Source organism: Quercus robur, chromosome 12, assembly GCF_932294415.1.
Source record: "Quercus robur chromosome 12, dhQueRobu3.1, whole genome shotgun sequence".
Taxonomy (NCBI): domain Eukaryota; kingdom Viridiplantae; phylum Streptophyta; class Magnoliopsida; order Fagales; family Fagaceae; genus Quercus; species Quercus robur.
Window position 1 is genome coordinate 8,360,287 of NC_065545.1, and position 14,686 is coordinate 8,374,972.

General features: G+C 34.4%; 2 protein-coding genes across 2 annotated transcripts; one reads left to right on the top strand and one right to left on the bottom strand.

Moving 5' to 3' along the window:
- The first annotated feature begins 286 nt into the window (after positions 1-286).
- LOC126710508 (pectin acetylesterase 6-like) lies at positions 287-7,711 on the top strand. The gene is made up of 13 exons (XM_050410992.1): positions 287-411; positions 553-821; positions 3,231-3,313; positions 3,551-3,680; positions 3,797-3,870; positions 4,440-4,526; positions 4,604-4,728; positions 4,831-4,891; positions 5,241-5,294; positions 5,409-5,486; positions 6,439-6,544; positions 6,676-6,821; positions 7,409-7,711. The coding sequence occupies exons 2-13, from the start codon at positions 602-604 to the stop codon at positions 7,514-7,516; spliced, it is 1,272 nt and encodes a 423-aa protein (XP_050266949.1). The 5' UTR covers positions 287-411; positions 553-601; the 3' UTR covers positions 7,517-7,711.
- Positions 7,712-12,010: 4,299 nt separating this feature from the next.
- On the bottom strand, positions 12,011-13,702 carry LOC126710509 (uncharacterized). The gene is made up of 2 exons (XM_050410993.1): positions 12,599-13,702; positions 12,011-12,350 (listed from the first exon to the last, which is right to left on the bottom strand). Exons 1-2 carry the CDS (start codon positions 13,425-13,427, stop codon positions 12,262-12,264), a joined length of 918 nt encoding a protein of 305 aa, XP_050266950.1. The 5' UTR covers positions 13,428-13,702; the 3' UTR covers positions 12,011-12,261.
- Between the last annotated feature and the right edge of the window lie 984 nt (positions 13,703-14,686).

The window sequence follows — 14,686 nt, forward strand, 5'->3', positions numbered from 1 at the left end:
TTCTAATAAACAAATTTTTTTTTTTACAAGTGTGGGACAAAGCGTTGAATTCAACGTAAACTCGAGTGCGGAATTGACTATGTTTCCTTCTTCCGTAGTTAATTTCAAACAATAATTATAAAATAACTTTTCTTTTTTGATGAACAATAAAATAACTTTTCTTACAAACAATAATAGTCCCCAGAACGATATCAGTAATAAATCAAAGTTAAAATTCTCTGCAGATTCTTTCTCATTATATACTTTGTAAGAGGAGTAAACATTTTTGGCAATAATTTAGAGCAGTGAAAGAGGAAGGAAGTGTTTAATATCCACACACAATTAAAAGTTGGATAGGGACTGACTGGGACGTGGGTTACAGCTCCTTCACACAATTTGAGAGAGACACAGAGAAAAACAAAGGCCCACAGTGTCAGTGTCACTCACTTTCTCCGCCATTTATGTCTTTTTGTCAGTCTTGATTTCTCCTAAGATAAAGGCCTGTGTTTGCGTTTGCATTTGCATTGCATTCTTACTTGTTTGTTCTCTCTCTCTCTCTCTCTCTCTCTACAGGGGTTGAGAGTGAGTCAGTATAGTTGAACTGAGCTGAAGAAGAAGAAGAATGAAGGTGATATTGACGGTTCTGGGTTATGTTTGCTGTGTTGTTGGGGTGGTTTTGAGTGGATCTGAGCTGGGTTCTTTTGAGGACTTTACTGCGATAGAAAAGCAGAAAGAGGGTCTGCTTTCTTTGGTGGAGAATGATAGAGCAGCTTCACCTGTCTCCTCAAAACCTCTCATGGTTCCCCTCACCCTTATTCAAGGAGCTGCTTCTACAGGAGCTGGTATATCTCTCTCATTCTCTCTGCTTTGTGTTTGTTTTGTACATTGTCTTCACTCAGAGGCAGCTTCTAACATTATTCCCATTGTTCATAGTTCATACCCATGATTTCTAACTTCAGGGTTTTATTTATTTATTTTATTATTAATTAATTTAATTTTAAATTTTAAAACTTATATATATATATATATAATTTTATATTATTATATTTCATCTTCCATTTGGGTTTTGTTCCTTTTGAGTTTTGCTTGTGTATGGCAAATTTCGTGTTTGTGTTAGCATAAGAAGGTCTAATTATTTTTACCAAAGGTTGCTTCAAACCTTTATGCAATCCAGTTATGACTTATGGATTGATTGCCACAATTGGCTTACTGCTAAATTTTACTACTATTTTTAAAGAAAATTACATTTTAAACCCTATAGTTTAGGGGTGTAACAAATTAAACCCTATGGTTCAAAGGTATATAACAGATTAGACCTTGAGATTTCAAAAACTAACAAAATTAAATTCTATAGTTTTAAAAGTAAGAAATTAAACTCTATAAATAAAAAAACCAAAATAGCCCTCAACACATTTAAGTTGAACGACTTTGGGGTTTAATTTTTTACTTTTTAAAATCTTGGGTTTAAGTTGTTATTCTTGAAATTGTACAGTTCAATTTATTGGGTTTAATTGTAGAGTTTAAATCTCATTTTTTCTGGAGATTTCATAATACATGGAGATTTCATATTATTGGGTTTAACCATAACAAAAAAGAGTTTAATCATAACAAAATTTAATTTACTAGAACTCCTAAATTATAGGCTTTAAAATGAAATTTTTGTTGTTCCTCAGACATATAATTAATAATTCTCCATTGTTTCCCACTAGATGATGTGGCTCTATTTTACATGCTTTATGAAGATTTATATGGTAAAAATTCAAAGGGGAACACAAAAAATGGGATAGAGGATTTGTATTCTCTTTCTTCTTCCATTTTAGCTGTTCATTGGTTAAGAAGGGAACAGGGGTTCAATTTTTTGGGATTGTTTGAGATGTTTGTTTTGTTGATGAAATTTGAGTAACATGAAATATATTACACGATTTATACCTGAAAATACCTTATATGGATCCCAAAGTCCTAAAGAAGTGGATTAATTGATTAAATAGTCTCATATATATATATATATATATAAAAGATTAATAGTTGAGTTATTAATTGATTAATATGGACCCCAAACAGATAGTTCAATCACAGTTATCAATCTCCAAATCTAAAAACAATAACAATAAAAGCATCAAATACACAAATTTTAGTGAGAACGTGGAAAACCAATGAATAAAATCATCAAAAAAAAAAAAAAAAAACTGCCTTAGAATCCAAACCTATAGAAAATCCACTATAGAAGAAACTGTACAATAAACCAGGAACTCTGGTGCTTCAAAGAATTCTTAGGAGGTTTTCTACCAATGAACACACTGACGGAGGTTTAGGTTTTGTGTAATTTGGATGAACAACACTCTTGGTGTTTTATTTCATGGTCAAGGCTCATGACGAGCAACCCTTAAAGAAAAACTTTGAAAATGTCTCATAAGGAGAAACACTATAGGGAGTGGAATTTAGAACTCTTTAGGTTCAAGAAGGTTTGGCTCATGGATTTGTTCTTGTATGGTAGCTTCTCTCTCTGTAGCAAGGATTGGTTTATATTAGAGAAAAGTTAAATAGACTGCACAGGATGTTGGTTTACCATTCTAGTGCTTTTTGGTCGAGTAAGTCTTGAGCAAAGCGAAAGTCTTGCAAACCTTCTGTTTAAGTTTTGGTCTAGCAATGGTCAAGCAAACTATCTATCTGCAATAGCTTATTTGCCCCCTAACCTTTCTATTATATTATTTATTATTAAAGCACTAGCTTGCCCCTTTCTCTAATAATAGGTAAGCTTTGATTCTTTGAAGCTGACTGCTCTGCTATGCTGTGCGATACTATACTAGTTGTAGGGAAACTAGTGTTTTTCTAATATAATATCAAGTAAAGGGGAATTTATCATGATCTTATGAATCTAAAATCTCAAAATGGGGTAGTTATAACATACCCCATACAAAGGATTCCATAGAAGACCTTCAAAGAAGTTCAATGGGAGCCCTTAAATCAATAGGTAAAGGGGCTAAGATAGAACCGTATTAAGGAATATAGCTTAAGGCCCATTGCTATTCCTATTATGAGATCATGCAATCCAGTGAGTCTTTTGAAACTTGAATTCTTCATTCTTATTCTTGACTGGACTTAATACAAATTAAGCTTGAATAAGTTACAATCCTTGCAATATTTTGTTTTGACACAAAAATTTAGCCCACATTCTAAAAGCTAGCATTAAATTATGGTGAACTGAGTTTTTGGGTACTGAGTTATCTGTTTGTTGTCTTAAACTGCAACAGTCTGCTTGGATGGGACGCTGCCTGGTTACCATCTGCATCGTGGTTATGAATCTGGTGCAAACAGCTGGCTCATTCAATTAGAGGTGTGTGACACAACATTGAAGTATTGAAATTCTAGGTTTCTAAAGAAGGCTGATCCTATTATTTATTCATTTAAATTTTTCTAGTGAATGCCATTTTGATTGCTTGTGTACCATGAAGTGGTTTTTAGATGTAAATGATATGTGGCTTTCACATGAAAAATTAGTCTTGCTTTCTATTTCTTAAATACTATGTTTTGGCTAATGCTTATGGCTTTACTTCATAATGTCATGGTCCAGGGAGGGGGTTGGTGTAATACAATAAGAAACTGTGTTTACCGCAAAACTACTCGACGTGGTTCATCAAAATATATGGAAAAAGAATTACCATTCACAGGAATATTGAGCAATAAACCTGAAGAAAGCCCTGGTTTATTTCCAAGCCTTGATGCTTACTCTATCTATGTGAAATAACTTTTCTTTTTGTGGCTACTGTTGTTAGTTTGGCTGAGCATGTTCATATGCATGAGCTTCTTGTGCTTTCAGATTTTTTTAACTGGAACAGAGTAAAGATCCGTTACTGTGATGGTGCATCTTTCAGTGGGGATGGCGGGAATGAGGTTGGTTAGAGCATATTCTTCCTTCACACTTTTTCCTTAAACATTATATTCCTATGGCATGAGTTTTTCTTAGAAGTTCCTAGCTCTTTAAGAGTTATGGTGCAATCAGTTTAAAAATTTCAAGCCAACTGGTGTATTATGATTAGAATGTTAAATTAGTACAAAGTAACACGAGTTTAGTGTTTACAAGGTCCTCTTCTGTGTGCAGCTATCAAGTTTTATACATATCATTGATTTAGACAATTTAGTTGATTGATAGGCATTTTTCTAGCCTTGGAAGCTCGTAATTCATCCTAATTATAGACTGATTGCAGTAGACTTTTGTGATTTGAGTGGCCTGTATTTCTCCTAGATACTAGGATAAAATTATATTTGGGGGAAGAATAGTGATTCATGGTTGTTTGACAGACTAAGCTCTGTTTTCTTCTAAACCAATTAAAAATATGAAATCTCCATGTGTTATGATTTTGTAAAATATCTGTTGGCATAGAGACTTTCTCTATTTATTTAACTAGTTATTTGTATGACTTCTTTAGTGCTGCATGTGGAAGTAACTGATTTGCTTTTAGGCTGCAAAACTAGTATTTCGAGGACAACGGATTTGGTTAGCTGCTATGGAAGAATTGATGTCCAAAGGAATGCAGAAAGCTAGCCAGGTTTTGTGTTTAACATATACTTTTTTATTGTTAGTCAGCTTTGATGTTTCAAGTTTTTATGTCAAAATCTATTTCAGGCTCTTCTTTCTGGATGCTCTGCTGGGGGACTAGCATCTATAATACATTGTGATGAGTTTCGGGACCTATTTCCAAAAACTACCAAAGTGAAATGTCTAAGTGATGCTGGACTTTTCCTTGATGCGTAATAAGCTATATTACTTAAAAATATTTTGTGACTTCTATTAGCATGTAAGTTGTTGATTGGCAATACTAATTATATTGATGATTTCATTTGACCATGTAGAATTGACGTATCTGGTGGGCACACTCTAAGGAATTTGTTTGAAGGTGTTGTTACCTTACAGGTATTGTGCATAATTTTTTCATTTCAATGGTTGTCAAACCCAGTTCAAAATTAAAAAGAGAAAATGTTTTCTTGTGACTTTTAAAAGGACCAGTTGTAAGGTTTCATTCAAACTGATTTGAGTGCTTCATTCTGAAAATTTTGAAAATTTAGTGCCATTTTACTTGTTAAACATTAAGCATTGGTTGATTCCTTGCCCAAGTTTTTTTTTTTCATTGTGACAAATAATCTTCTTGAAGACTTATTATTTATTTATTTTAGTTGAGGCAATCTTGAATTTATTGGTTCTGTATACATTTTCACTTTCTGTCTCTGAAGTTTTAATAATTGATATCTGTCTGAAATTTTAGGGAGTACAAAAGAATCTGCCAAAGAGTTGTACCAACAACAAGGATCCAACTTCGGTTAGTTACCATCTTTCTTGATTGTCACAAAATTTCATGAGTTCAATGTATAAGAGTGAATATTTGGAAATTTGATGTATTTGAACTCGTTCTCTCTCTCTCTCTCTCTTGCAGTGCTTCTTCCCTCAGAATTTGATTGCAAATGTCAAGACACCATTGTTTCTTCTCAATGCAGCTTATGATGCGTGGCAGGTATTTTTTTATAAATTTTTTTATTACTTTTTAAAATCTTCATGATAATTTTTTGTTCCTTAAAACAATTTATGTCATCCCAATAATATATCAGTGGCAAGAATTGACAATGAGTTATCTATGCTTTGTCAACGGTCCACAAGTTGCAAATGCTAGTTTGTTTTAGAGAATTCATTTTTGAGTCCTCCGTTGTATCTACTCTTTTGTTGAACAGCCATTGTTAGAAAACATCATTTCATCAAATGCTAGTTTGTTTTAGACATTCATTTTTGAGTCCTCCGTCGAATCTACTCTTTTGTTGAACAGCCATTGTTAGAAAACATCATTTTATTAGACTGCTATAAGACTATTTATGCTCTATGGTATTGAATGTTGGGCTACTAAGAAGCAATATATTCATTAAATGAGGGCAGCTGAAATGAGAATGTTAAGATGGGTAAGTGGAAATACATGGAAAGATAGGATTTGAAATGAGAAAATTTTGTTTAAAGATAAAGTTGGTCCTTATTGATGAAAAGATGAGGTAGAGTCACTTAAGATGGTTTGGTCATGTTCAAAGGAGAGCGATTAATGCACTGGTGAGAAAGTGAGTTGGTTCAAGTTGAGGGAACAAAAAAAGATTGAGGAAGACCGAAAATAACGTTTAGTAGTAAAAAAGGACATCTTAGTTAAGAAGGTAACAAAGATTATGACTTAAGATACAATGGAATAGTGGAAAAGAATACATGTGGCTGACCTTGATGAATCTGTTGAGAATTATGTCTACCCCAAAAAATTTGGGACTAAGGCTTGGTTGTTTTTGTTTGGTCATTGGTGGATTCAGTTGACTTCCTAAAGGTTACAACATCTTCCCTGTGCCCTTTGTGCTGTCATTGTATTCTGACTTGGAATGGTGTTCAATGACCCAGATAACCTGAACTAGGACTAAATTTCTTATATTTGTTTTCATCAGCTCCAAGCTAGCCTAGCTCCACGATCAGCTGATCCTCATGGCTCTTGGGATGACTGCAAATCAAACCATGCACGGTGTAATTCATCACAGATCCAGTTTCTTCAAGGTAGTCTTGAATTATTTATTATTATTTTTTGGTCATGTTTTCATTTCCTTGGTTCAGCAATCTTTGTTATGAATGTTTATATAAGCATATTATATAATTCTTTTCTTCTTCCTTTTATTTCTATGAAGCAGACTTTAGAAATCAAATGCTCAGTGCCGTTAGAGACTTCTCAAGGTCCAGTCAAAATGGATTATTCTTAAATTCCTGTTTTGCTCATTGCCAATCTGAGAGACAGGACACGTGGTTTGCTGCTGATTCTCCCCTAGTTAAAAACAAGGTATGCAGTGTCTCAAAATCTGCAGTTCTCTCACACAGCGACATTGTAAATTATTTATATCAAATTTTACTCATATCTGTTCATTTTCTGGCTTCCATCTAGGTGCATGCCTTAGTGTCTTGACACATTTTGTAAGCATAACTTTACTGTATGATACATAAATAGGAGTTCAATAAGGTATAGGATAAAATTAAGATGTTTGACGACATCTATGAGTGAGATGTCGCAAAGCTAGAGATCAACGTTGCAGCATGTGTGTGAAGTCAACTGTAAAAATAACTAAAATAATGTTAGAAGGAAGATTGTATAAATGTTTAATAAAGCAAAACCTGAAAGCCTGGAGAAAAAGAGAAAAAAAAAAGGGTGGGGGGGGGGGGGGGGGGAGAGACTGTGGTACTTGCTGTATTTCCACTGTACAGTTTAGTTTTGAAAGAGCCAAAACTTAAATCCGACTCTACTCCCTTAATTAATATCTTTACGAAATTCTACATGCACACACAGACGCACATATATGTATATATTGCTTGAGTAAAAAAAAAAGTATGAACCTCTTCCATATTGATTTGGTTACATTATTCTTTATGCAGGGGGTTGCAGAGTCAGTTGGAGACTGGTATTTTGATCGGGTACAGGTAAAAGCTATTGACTGTGCCTACCCCTGTGACAATACCTGTCACAATCTAGTTTTCAAGTGAGTGCAAAATTATTCAATGTCACCTCATGTGGCTTTCTTATTTGTCATGCTCCTATTGCCAATTGTGAATAAATGTAACATTCATTTGTCAAAGTGACAAATTCATGCTTACTGAGGAGTGCAAACTATAATAGCTAGCAAATTCTTACTCATGGATTTTGGCCATGATATTTATAAATGAGATTCTATTGTCTCAGTAGAAGGTTTATCAGACTCAAATTTCCAGAAATGATGCCCCTTATGCACAAACCCATCAGCACTTCTGCCAACCTCTACGTGAAACGAAATCTAATTCATTCGTTCTAAATATTGTATAGCCGGGAAATCTGCAACTTTACACAATTGTTAACTTTATAAGTCCCAAACTGTACATGAATAACCTCCCCTCTAGGCATTAAGCATCCACTAAAGGATGCTATAATTTCATAAACTTAAGATGTGTGGCAAGAACAACGGATTTGATGTCAAAAACTTGTTGCCATTTAGAGGTTTTAATTTCAGATAACTAAGTTCCTTACCCAGAGGATTTTTGAATGACCATGAATTTAAAAAACAGTGTTTTCACCCCTTTTCTTTTTAGAGGAATGGTGCCTTTTATTTTTAAAAGACTAGACAACGTGTGAATGACACTCAAATGAGAATTTTTTTTAGTTATGTTGAGAAGAATGCATTTGATGGTAGAATAAGGCTGGAGGGAGGGAAACAAAAGCAGTATCAGGTTTTCACCATCAAAGTAGAATTAAGCTGCATGACGGGAGGGAGATGATATAAAATGAAGGTACCCATCAGACTGTTTGTTAAGCCCCATATAGGTGATACGGTTGCATGTTGCCCACCATTCTGTAGTCTAGGAATTACTGATTTTTTGTTTCAGTACTTGCTTACAATCCTCCTGCAGGGGTGTCTTTATTAGTAGACAGAGATCACAATCTCATATGGTCTTTCTAGTTTCTTGGCTTGAAGTAATCCAATACCCCTTTCAATTTCTTCTCTCCATTTCGAATGAAGAAACTGAGATTAATATCTTCCTATGCAGTGATGATTTATCCACCATGACATATTCCCAGTCCACAAGGTTGACTTTTACCCAACTGTATCTGCTAAGTGCCTTCTTGATGCCCATAACATGTTCTTGATTCACAATGGGGTCTCAATTTTTCCAGCGAGAGTTGATTATATCTTCAAGTCTATCTCCATCTCTGAGTGTTAGTCATAATTAAGGTACATTGGCACCAGAGGGAAAGAACACCGCTAATATATATTAGAAACGGTAATTCTGTAACATGATTAACACGTGATGGTGTAGTGGTAGTTCCCCGTTTAAAACATGAAAGTGGAATGTGCTAATTGCAATAGGGAAAATATTGTGTACTCCAGGAGTATACTCCTCTCCCTCTCACGTAGGGGTGGATCTCATGGCTCGATGATAACTCAATGGAAATGTCCTAGAAGATTAAGAATGAAGCTACACGTATTGCAAATAACCATCCATAATTGTCGAAGCTCAAGTATAAATAGAGGCTTACATCCTAGGTAAAGGACACATTTGAAATTGATATTTCCTGTAATCTTACTTATATTTTGTTAGCTTAGGATTATGTATAGTTGGGGATGGCAAAAAAATCTTAATCCTGCTTGACCTGCCCTACCCTGCGTGATTTTCTCTACTCAAAGAGGTGGCGGGGCAGTGATGGGATTTGCTCACCTTGCCCTACCCAGTATGTGTATACATCTAACCTGCTCCTGCCTCGAGTGGAACTATATCCTTGATCCGACCCTAATAAGTAGTCTTGTAGCTGTATCTTCTAGTTTCTTAATTAGATTTGTAATTATCCTATTGCTGTGATTTTAGGTTCTGCTTAATAGCAAGCATTGATAGATCAGTTTTCATTGCATTGTAGCAGAGTTCATTGTAGTTTCTCAATTGCATCAGAACGTAGTTGTATGGTTTTCTCCATAGGATTTAGTTGTCAGTAGTTACTCTTGATACGAAAGAACCACACTTTTGATCAAAAGAAAAGTCCTATTCGTTGAGGCAGAAACAGACCCCTAATATTTTAGAGATGAAGTCAAATTATGAAATCGAAGAAGTGTTGCAGACAATCAATTTATCTATGACCAAATTGACGCATAAACCAAAAAATAAATACAAACACAAGATTTCATTGCTTGATATCCTTTCAGAATCTTCCACTCCCAAGTCCTTTTTACGTTTTTCTATTTGATTCTGATATTTAATAAGGTGGTAGTGGATGTAGGGAAACTGATTATGAGAATCCCAAAGGTGCATTTGGGTTTTAATGCCTGTAATTTTTCAAAAATGACTATTTATTGTATAAATCCAGTCAGTCTATACTCGTTAACAGCGGTGCCGTGTCCTGGCTGATGTGCTTCTGCACTTTACAGTCTATATTATTGGCGTAGAATTTGAACAATTCCCAGGCTTTTTCATACACTCTAAGCATGGGGTATAGAATTATTATGGCCCATTGTGCCTGTTTACACATTTCCTATCTCTCTTGAAAATTGAATTTATGCAGTCACCAAAAAGATAAGAAAAAGAAAATTGAATTATGTGCTAAAACACCTCGGAATTGAGATCAAACCTGGAATCATTTTTTTTTTGTTTTTTTGGGATGAATGAGAAACTAAGAAACTTCATTAAAGCCAAATAACATTACAAAACACAGCATCTTAAGCTTGTTGACACAGAGCTACCACCATTACAGCTGCAGCCAAGGTTGTCAAAATCGGGATCCTACGTAGGATCGTGGAAGGTAGGTAAGATCGTGGATCGTAGGATCGGATCGTGGATCGTAAGATCCTACTTATTTTCAGATTTTAAACAAAAAACCTATTGATAGTGACTTTGTATGTTATATAATCACTTAAAATATGAATCCATCCATTAAAAAAAAATTTACATCATAAAATGTAATTTGCACGCATTACATCGTTCTTATGTCATTCTAATGAAACAAAATATATTTAGCTTTTGACGTAATGTATCTAAAAAATTCAATACATGTTTAAGTAGCTAGTAAGTACCAAAATATTATCTACACATATGGAAAATGTTTTCCAAATTCTAAGTTCCAAATCCAAAATAAGTTAGGCTAGTTAGCATATAAAAACTAGTTAACTACAAATTTATAATATGTAATCCAAAAGAGAATTCTCAATCTAAGGTAAACTAGCTAATTACAAATATGAAATCCAAAAAAGAATTCACATTCTAAGGTTCTTCTAATCTAATCATTGTCATTGTCATATCTCATTTCATCATCTAAATATTTTAGGTTTTGTTTTTGAAAACGTTAAACTTAAGTACTATAGGTTTTTTTGAGATTTTATGTTGATATAGGGGTAAATTTGGGCTTCAATTTATTATTGGGCTTTTGATAACCCATTGGGCTTGTGGGTTTAGGTGGATTTTCTTACCCAAATGAATCCAACTTAAAAAAAAAAATAAAAAAATAAAAAAAATCAATCCAAATGGTAGGATCGGTAAGATCGGTAGGATCCCATACGATCCTACGATCCTATGCGATCCTACACGATCCTACATACGATCCTACCATTTTTGCGATCCTGCTACGATTTAAAACTTTTTGGTGAGGTAGGATCGTAAAATCGTGCGATTTTACGATCCGGATCACGATTTTGACAACCATGGCTGCAGCCAATATAACAATAGAGCACTCTACCTCTGCCTCTCAAAGACAGAATCAGGTATCCTCCAAAGGCTACAAAGAAATGTATTTTGAATTAAGTTTTTTACATCATTAACCCAAGCAAGCCTATGCCTAAACATCAACAATGATGGAATTTTTCAACTCAAACTCAGTATGGAGTTTGTCATTATAAATACTTGATTTTGTCCAACCAAAGATGGCAAAATGACAGCAGTCAATACTAATTTCCAAAGATCTTTTTAAAAGCAACCTTAAACTTCCTCAAATCCCAATCAAGCTCAACATTTTAATGACCAACCTGTCTAAAGTATTAGGCATCCTCTTAAAATATCTTCTCATACCCTTTTAGAAAAGAGGTATTAAAAAAATAAATGATATCTTGCCTTAGTTAGTGCAACTTTTTGCAGAAAAGACACACAATAAGTCATCCTTGTAGCCCAGTCAGCTAGCATTTCCCTTGTGATCAGTTTTTTAATTTTTATATATAGCTAATCAGCAAATAAAAGCATTCTTAGGAATATTCTCAAACCAAACCGGATTTTTCTTCTCACGCACTGCCTTCCAAACTTGTGATTGCTTCTAATATTTTCCTTTTTGCTGTATATGTGTCTAATCCACCTTTGAGATTCACATCAACTTTGGGTCAACAACATCATCATGTAAATCACTGAATGAATTCACACATTTTTTTGAACACACGGTATTTTACACAATCCAATCCAATCCAATCCAATCCCAATGCAAAAAGCACTCAAAACAATCAACTTGCAAAAATTGAACAGAGTAAATACAAGGGCAGATAGACCAAAACTCAAAAATCACACTAGTAGTCAATTGTGTTTTCCATCCTCAATCGTGCTATATTTACAGTGATGTGATTTACATATCAAAAGTAGTGCATAACCAAAAAGGATACAGAACACTCCCAGAAAAAAAAAATGAAAAAAAGCTTCCAAAAAAGAGAGGAAAAACTCTTTCGTGGAAAGAAAAATCAGTAAGCAACTTTCTTCATCCAAAATCGGAAAATAGGTAGTAATAGTTTGACCAGCAATCAGTTGCCCTGTCTAGGAGATGCAGATGCTATTGCCACTGCCTGTGCCCAAACCTTAAGCCGAGCTTTCACATCTCGTGGATCATCACCTAAGTTACAAAATTTAACACCCTATTAGATGTTTTGAATGTAATATGTGCTCCTATTCACTCAAAGTCAATCAAGAGCAAGTACTTCAAATGCACACCACAAGTTACATGTGCAGAAACTGCTAATATCATGATTTATGTTTCAATTTTGCAAATTAGCTTTCCAAAAGATCCACTCTTTCCCACTTTTTTCAAATAATTATGTGTGTTTGCGTGGCAATGAGTCAATGAACACTAGTACTACTAACCTGGGCTGGAGATGCGCCAATTGGCGATTGGGGAATTACCACCACTGCTAGTGTCAAGTGTGGAACCAGAAACAGAGCGATGTGAAGGTATCTCCAACATGCGCTCATGTTCCAACTCGAACCCGAGATCCCTACAAGCCTTCACTTCATCCAAGTCCATACACAATGACCTTCTTCCACCTTTAGGCCTAGTTATCACCATCAACCCTGCACCACCATTGACACCACCTTGGTCACTTTCCCCACTGAAGCAGTTGCAGTTCTTGCTCTTGTTGTTGCAATCAAAATTGTCACAACTGCTAGTACTGCCTTTATTTTCCAACACCCATCTATCCCTTACGATTCTCCTTCTCCTCCTTGCATTATTCCTCGACTTATCTTGCTTTCCTAGAACACCCTTTTGAGCTTCATTCTCACTTGCATACTCTTTCACTCCCATCACTTGCTGATGACTCAGTAAGCCACCTCGGTTTCTACGTCTTGGTGGTGTTGCAGGCAGTGAATAACAACCCAGTTCGTTATCAGAGTCAGACAGCAAACCTGTCAGTTCTTTTCCTTCTTTGTCATCAGAGAATTCCTCGTCTGCATCAAAGCTTTCAATGGACAACCGTGATATGAACATCCTCATACCATCGTCTCCCACATCAACATCATCATCATCATCATCATCTTCATCATTCCCATACATGGAACTGCTTGTACACACTGAAAGCCTTGACAAGTTGAGCGGATTTGGGTGTTGATCATGATCAAACCCATCAAAGATATCATCTTCATAGTCATCTTCTTGCATAGAAGAGTGGATAGCCATAGTCTCATATGAAGCCATATCCAACAATCTAGCTATTGTTTCTCCTCCACAAATTTGGTACCAAACAATTGAAGTATCAATTATTGATACTAGTAGTAGTAGTAGCAGCTGCGAAGAAGGTAAAGCGTATAATAAATATAATCAAAGCGTTTGAATAATAAATGTAGAAAAGAAAAGGATAGTAAAGAGCAGAGACTAGAAGATAGTAGTATAGTACTACTATATGGCGCTTGGGCTCTTGTGAATCATTCGTTTTTCTCACTTTATGATAAGGTAAAAAGGAACCAAGACAGCTCTAGCCAACGGACCCTATCTATTTAAAAGAGCAAACCTTTGTGCTTCTTCTGCTATAGGTATTTCCTAATGTGCCCTCTACCCTGTCCTTTCATGACTTCATCTTTAAATTCATTTTTATCTTTCTATAATGACACCATGTGTCACTTCGCAATCTACGTGTCTCATCTTTTTTTTTTTTCTTATCCTAAATAATATATCAAAATTCAAAAGAGATTGAGAGTGGGGGAGGATAGAATAGGGTAGTTTTGACTGATGACTTTGAAGTTTAATTTGTTGGTTATGATATCGACTCGGTGTTGAAAATTTAGGTAATTCGTCATTTTAATTCAATCTTCTAATTCCTTCATATTTTTCATTGGATATGCAAACGCATGATGTTTATTTGACTTTTAAATATCATATATCTTACCTAATTAGTTTATGTGTTGTGTATGGTACGTAAATATTTGGTGTATGCACTTAATAGTTAAAGAAACTCGCCTTTGAAGTTTGGATTCCAATAATAAACGTATTTTTATTTATTTAATTGAAAGTTCAAATACATATATAAACAAAGATATGTAAATTTTTATTTACTTTCAACTTCTTTTATTTATGTAAATTTCTTTAAAACCTTAAATTTTTAAGTACAAATGTACATAATGGTCAGTTCGAATAGAGGTGGAGGGAGAGAGAATAAAAAATAGTTAGCCGAAAATTAGCTAAACAACATGAAAAATGGCTGGTGGCATATTTTCTATTGAAACAAGTAAATTGAGTGAAGTAAATGCCTTTCTAACAAAAGAATATGCTCAACATTCCTTATGTAATATATCTTAAGTTTTTCAATTGAATATAACCACATGGTATTGATCAATACACTAAAAATAATACTATCTTTAAATTATATATATATAATTTCAAAATTTTATGGTTGAATTAATTTGAATTCATAATACTAATTTTAAATTAATCACGTCCTTCTCAAAAAAGAAAAAGAA